Source organism: Cryptomeria japonica, chromosome 4, assembly GCF_030272615.1.
Source record: "Cryptomeria japonica chromosome 4, Sugi_1.0, whole genome shotgun sequence".
Lineage (NCBI taxonomy): Eukaryota > Viridiplantae > Streptophyta > Pinopsida > Cupressales > Cupressaceae > Cryptomeria > Cryptomeria japonica.
In genome coordinates this window covers 751,061,053-751,067,341 of record NC_081408.1, presented here as the reverse complement: position 1 = coordinate 751,067,341, position 6,289 = coordinate 751,061,053, and the positions used below count along the sequence as shown (strand labels likewise).

Here is a 6,289-nt window from a genome sequence, read left to right as displayed (position 1 = left end):
TTGAAGTCTCACTTGTGCTTTTCCTTCGCATTTCTTTGCTTAGGATAACACCAACAATATTATCAAATACCAAAGTATTTTTACCAGAGATAGAGTTACTTACAGCCATAACCAAGCTATTCCAGCTTTCTAGAAAAGAACATAAAATCAAGAGAGCCCTAACCTCTTCTACAAAGGTAATTTTTACCGAAGACAATTGACTGGTAATTGTATTAAATTCATTTAAGTGCTCTGCTACAGATCCTCCCTCACTCATTTTTAACTTAAACAAACGCTTCATAAGAAATACCTTATTCAAAGCCGAGGGTTTCTCATACAACTTAGCCAATGTTGCCATCAAATCTACAGTCGTTTTTGCTTTTGTTATATTGAATGCTACAGACAATGCAAGGCACAATCGAATGGATCCCAGTGCCTTTCTATCTAAAATGTCCCACTCTTCATCTGATATTGTAGTCAGTTTCTTTGCCTTTCTTTCCAATGGCCGCCACAAATCCTTTTGATACAGGTAATCCTCCATCTACATTTTCCATAACTGATAATTCTAGCCATTAAACTTTTCGACCTTGAATTTGGAATCTTCCATTGCTCCCACTCAAATCTGAAAGTCTTGCCAATTTACATAAAACCTCGCTCTGATATCAATTGTTAGGGTTTCAAGCAGATCCGAAGCAAATATGAACTAACAATTATATGCAGATTTAAATACGAAAGATAAAGAAATAAAATAGGACACAGATAACACAAAGATTTAACGTGGTTCACCCAAAATGGGTTACGTCCACCATACACAGTCGTCCAATCTTTCTTATTATCCAGCAAAAATAGTACATCAACCTTACAATGCCTTAAGCATCCCAACTGCTTATAACATGCGTTTTTAGGGCAACAAACAAAGTCGGCCTTTTTAGAGTTTTATTACAATGTCGGTTTTCATCAATGAAAAATGGCAAAAAAAAATTTCTCGAGGGCTGCCGCCCCCAAACCTCGGACCCCGGCGAGGAAACGTGCTGAGTGTACAGTACTTTGCTGATCAGTTGCCACATTTCAATAGAAAGAACCATACCATTATGAAAATGCCACGAAGCATGTTGCAAACAAAAAATCTTACAAATAGTTTTTTGGGAGAAGCAGTTGCCACTACAGTGTATATTCTCAGCCGTAGTCTCACAAAAGTAGTTCAAAATCTGACTCCAAAGGAAGCCTGGAGTGGTCACAAGCCTTTAGTGGCTCATCTTTGCATCTTTGGATGTTTGGCATATGTGCATATTCCAGTTCAAAAGCAGAAGAAGTTGGATGCCAAATCCTAACTTTGTATCTTTGTGAGCTACTCTACTGCAACTAAAGGCTACAGATTCTATAATCCCGAGACAAAGCAATGAACAGAATTAGTTATCTCTCTTATTTGTATTTGAATTATATTTCTTTCAGTTTTCATTCAAAAAGTTTGTTAGCAGAGAAGGTATCTCCAATCACACAAATATACATAAATGTTTGTGCAATGTACGAACACACAATCCACAGTCCGGAGTTGAAGAAGCAATGATTGAGATAGATGATATACCCAGCATTGAACAGTCAATCAAAAGTGTTGAACAAGGTGCGGGTTTCAAGTTTTAGTAAGCTGGCTATATATATTAATTTTGTTTTCTACGAGTTTCCCAATTCAGATCACTTATCTACAAATTTTAATTTTGTTTAAAATATATATGTGAACTATATTCTGATTTATATCAATACAAGTGAGATTAGTCACATTTTATATCTGCATCAAGGTACAGCTCCACTTTAACAGATGAATTATACTTCTTCTATTTTAATGTTGTTGTAGGTAGAGGAGAATCTGGAGCCAAACAACAAACAACCGTCTGCATTTTAGGTTAAAATATTCCAGATGCAGTCCTTTTAAGCTGAACAGAAAATAACAGATGAGGTCTAAGCACTACCGTATTGATGATTTTAATATGGACCCTAACTAGAGAATGTTGCCTCCCCAAGCAGGCACAGCCAAGCAAGGATCACGTAAAATGGAAGAGCAAGAAACAATTAAGAAACCTAGTGATATATCATTCATATTCACAGATTATTTTACGCGATGATTTGTGCAATGTACGGTCACACAATTCAGAATCCGTTTTCATTCAATTCATAATATGTTTTCATTCAAAATGTTTGTTAGCAGAGAGGGTATCTCCGATCACTCAAATATACAGAAATATACAGAAATGTTTGTGCAATTTACGAACAGACAATTCACAATCCGTAGTTCAAGAAGCAACGATTGAACGGCCAATCAAAAGAGATGAAAAAGGTGCAGGTTTCAAGTTTTAATAAGCTGGCTATATTATATTAATTTTGTTTTCTATGAGTTTCCCAATCCAGGTCACTTATATTATTTTAATTTTCTTTAAAATATATATGTGAACTATATTCTAATTTATAACTACAAAATCATATCCTACTGCGACTGTAAATCGTCTCTCCAGTTAAAAAAACTACGCTAAAAATAACAAGTAGACTAATAACTTTCTAATGCCAGACATGAAAGATTTATAATAACAGCTTGACGGTTGTTGCAGGGGATAAAGACAAGAAGGATGAGCGAAGCCTCTCCTTAATAATTAGTGCAATTCCCATTCCTAAGTACAGTGAAGGAGAAAGGAGTGTGTTTTCCTTTCTTCATACTCAGTAGAAAACTTCCCCGAGAGTGGAAATGCTTGATGGCATACCATCGGCTAGCATGGAATATTTTGTCTCTAAGCTCCGACGTTATCCCAGTGGAAGGATGGCAGGTTCAACTTATTGCATGGATTTTCGTCTGCTGGCAATGGAGGGGACCTCATGACAACTCTTATACAAGTAAGATAGCGTCACAATTTCTTTTGAACTTACCTCAACGGTGATGACTTGAATGGACAGTGTGTGTTAGTTTATTTCCTTAGGCACACAATTTTAGTTCTTATAACAAAAAATGAAAATTCTTTGTATGCAGAAATGGAACAACCTTGGGGTTTTAAAAAAGTGGAAAGTTGTAGAGGAGGATACAATTGGGCCTTCGCTGAGAGAGATTGTTGAACAATATATTGATGAGAGGTGGCCATCTGACAAGAAGAGCGACAGTTTTCACGGAGATAGCACCATAAAAAAGAAGGATGACGCCATTGACAGTCTCCATAAGGATGTGGGTGTTAACTCCAGCAGCAGCACTAAAGAAGTGGAGAAGACAAGTGAAAGCTTGCCAGAGGGAAACATGACAACAATTTTCAGCGCGGAAGGCACAGAGGGAGATGATTATCTCAAGGAAGTTCTTAGAAAGGTTTTGAGAGAGAAAGAAGATATGAGAGAAATTCTAAGAAAGAGTTTGAAAGAGCAGGAGGAGATGAGGGAAGCTCTAAGAAAGAATTTGAAAGAGCAGGAGGAGATGAGGGATATACTGGAAATGATCAAGAAGAAAGTTTTCGAAGAGGAAGAAGACAAAGGAGGAGAAGAAAGCTCACTCCAACAGTACACAACGGCTAAGGAGAAGGCGAAGGATGAAAAGGAGGAGCAAGAAGAATGGAGTAAACTGAGAGACACATTGCGCAGCTTCAATTTTTCAATGGATGGCATTCAAGCCTTCCAAAAATTTAGGTTTTACTGCGAACCTGGCTATCTTCCATGGCCATTGCCCGAACTTACATAAACCTCACCAAATATTCGTATACATTTGTAGTTTAGGCAGCCACTCCTCTCATGGATTGTGCTCATTTTAAATTAATTGTTCTATTTCTGTAATTAAAATATCTACTAATTCTCTCCCGAAGTAAAGTTATTTTTTTGAAAAATTAGTTGCCTAAGTGGTAGTGTAGATTGGGTAGACAGACAGCGAATAGTGATTCGAAGTTTAGTAGTAATGCGATCAATCTTGTTTTAGTCAGTAATACCTTAATTTCACTTCTTGTTTCAACTGATAAAATCAACTATTCATAGTAAAAATAATGAAGTCTGTTTTATATAAATTCATTTTAGAGGCCACAAATTTGTTTGTCCTTAATGTTAACTTGCCTTTTAGGTAAAGACGCAACGGAGAGTCTCTTATAACATGTATTGGCCATCACACTTAGAAATGATTCGGCCGACGATAATTACTATGATTTTTGATACATCAAGGATGTTAACCACAGGTCAGGCATCAAGTCTAGATGCACCAACTACTATGCCTAAAATAATGCTTGGAAATCTATACTTTTCTGCTCCATAATTGTTGGTGACTGAATAAGAGCTCTCAAGGCCATCTTTCCACTGTTGCATTTCCTTACATGCAAAATGGTGAAGAGTACTTGTGGCTCCCACAATGCAAACATGTATCAAATGACTTCACCAGCAACAACAAACAAAGTCATATCGAACCCAGATGAGCTATCTCAACGTCCATTTTAATTATTCTCCTGAACTTGTAAATTTGCTCCTTTATGCCACTTGGGACAAGTGACTACCAGCCGGATGAATGGAAACAATTTTGCGCCAAAGAAGCCTATCACAATTTTCATTTTAGTTCACCTTTTTAACTTACAATTTGCAATCCACCCCCTCAAACTCTTCTTCCTTCGTCGCTTACAAATTGATTTAATGATAATAATTTGAATTCTCGCATAACTCAAATGTTGAGGTCCTCACTATTGTGGCAAACCAGTACTCGAGGTTATAATTTTTTTTGAAAGGGGCAACATTAGTTACATCAATTCTTATTGTGGTAAACTAACAACATGGTTATCATTAAAATGACAAAATTCAAAACTTTTTATGGATCATTTTAGACTTGGTACAATCACTTACACATTAAGATCTACTTCAAAATCATTACAAATTTCATGAATTTGAATTTGCATACTCTCGATGAATTATGGAAAGCTTCTATCAAGGAAATTGTTATGACGATGTATAGATTTAGAGAGTATTAGTGCCAAAGGTGTATGGGTTTGCTTGTTGCAACAGAGCTTAAAAATTAAATTGTTTCATAATTCATGGTTCATTATGCACCACAAATTTGCCAAGTTTATGGATGCAAACACGATTATAACTTCTACCCATCTGATATACTTTAGGTTGATTTGGGTTATTTTTTCTAGCCTCTTCTACTTTGTTTTCTCCTCAGGATGATTGTCCTCTACTATAGTTCAAACCACCTCATGATGGAGATGATGTACACCTCTTTGCTCCTTTATTCCTTTAAAAGTATTGTCTGCTTTATTTTTCCTCTCCCTTTAAGGCTTCTATATTGCTAACCTTATTTAAGCTCAATTAATCTTGGATAGAGAAATTTAGACCATTCATACACCTTGCAACCATTTACTTATCAATTACTTGGAGCTCCATGTGATTGGGAAATCTACAAAAATCATTTCTATAATCTTCCACAATGGATAATTCTTGCTTCAAGTTAATGAATCTATGGAAAAGGGTATATGTGTATTCTAGAGGCATAAATTTCTCTCCCATCTTATTCTAAGTCTTAGCTTTATTTTTTCCTTTTCCTAGTTTTTTTTTCCTTATTTGAAAGCATATCAATCAACAAATGCCTTAAATAATACAAACTATCCAGAGACTATGCAATACAATGGGGTAAATGGTCACACATGGTTTCTTTACAATGTCCTTCTAGACTCAAGGTACACTTCTATGTGCTATGATTTTTGAGATTAGAGTAACATATCTGATGAAAATCTTGTATCAAATTTCTCTTCTCTAATGGCATATTACTTTATTAAGTAATAATAATTTACTCCCACAAAGAAAGTCAATTAATTCATTTTAGATCCATGCCACCTAGGTATAATCTAATATTCCTCTAATTATAAGTCTTATTTACATGGCATTAGTGTAGAATATTACAGCATATTATTCTTGGCCTTTCAAAACGTTAAATCAATCAATTTTTTATTCTAAAATATATCCCCTTAAACTTCACATTTTGAATAACTAAAATTTAGTTAAAGCTATGAGATTTCCACAATCCATTTTGTATTCTAATGTATTTTTTGTGGATTTGATTGTATATATTTTTTTCCATCAACGTTTCGAATCACACTCCGTGATTCATCATCAGGATGAAAAGAATTCCCAAGACATGAAAGATGTTGAATTGCAGATCTGCAATTCAACATCTTTCATGTCTTGGGAATTCTTTTCATCTTGATGATGAATCACGGAGTGTGATTCGAAACGTTGATGGAAAAAAATACACACAATCAAATCCACAAAAAATACATTAGAATAAAATTTAGTTTTCTAAAAAAAAAATTGATTGACC

The 6,289-nt window shown here is 35.2% G+C and overlaps 1 protein-coding gene across 1 annotated transcript; it reads left to right on the top strand.

Moving 5' to 3' along the window:
* Positions 1 to 2,689: 2,689 nt before the first annotated feature.
* LOC131874796 (uncharacterized) lies at positions 2,690 to 3,737 on the top strand. The gene is made up of 2 exons (XM_059218721.1): positions 2,690 to 2,859; positions 2,993 to 3,737. Exons 1-2 carry the CDS (start codon positions 2,842 to 2,844, stop codon positions 3,680 to 3,682), a joined length of 708 nt encoding a protein of 235 aa, XP_059074704.1. The 5' UTR covers positions 2,690 to 2,841; the 3' UTR covers positions 3,683 to 3,737.
* The last annotated feature ends 2,552 nt before the right edge of the window (positions 3,738 to 6,289 follow it).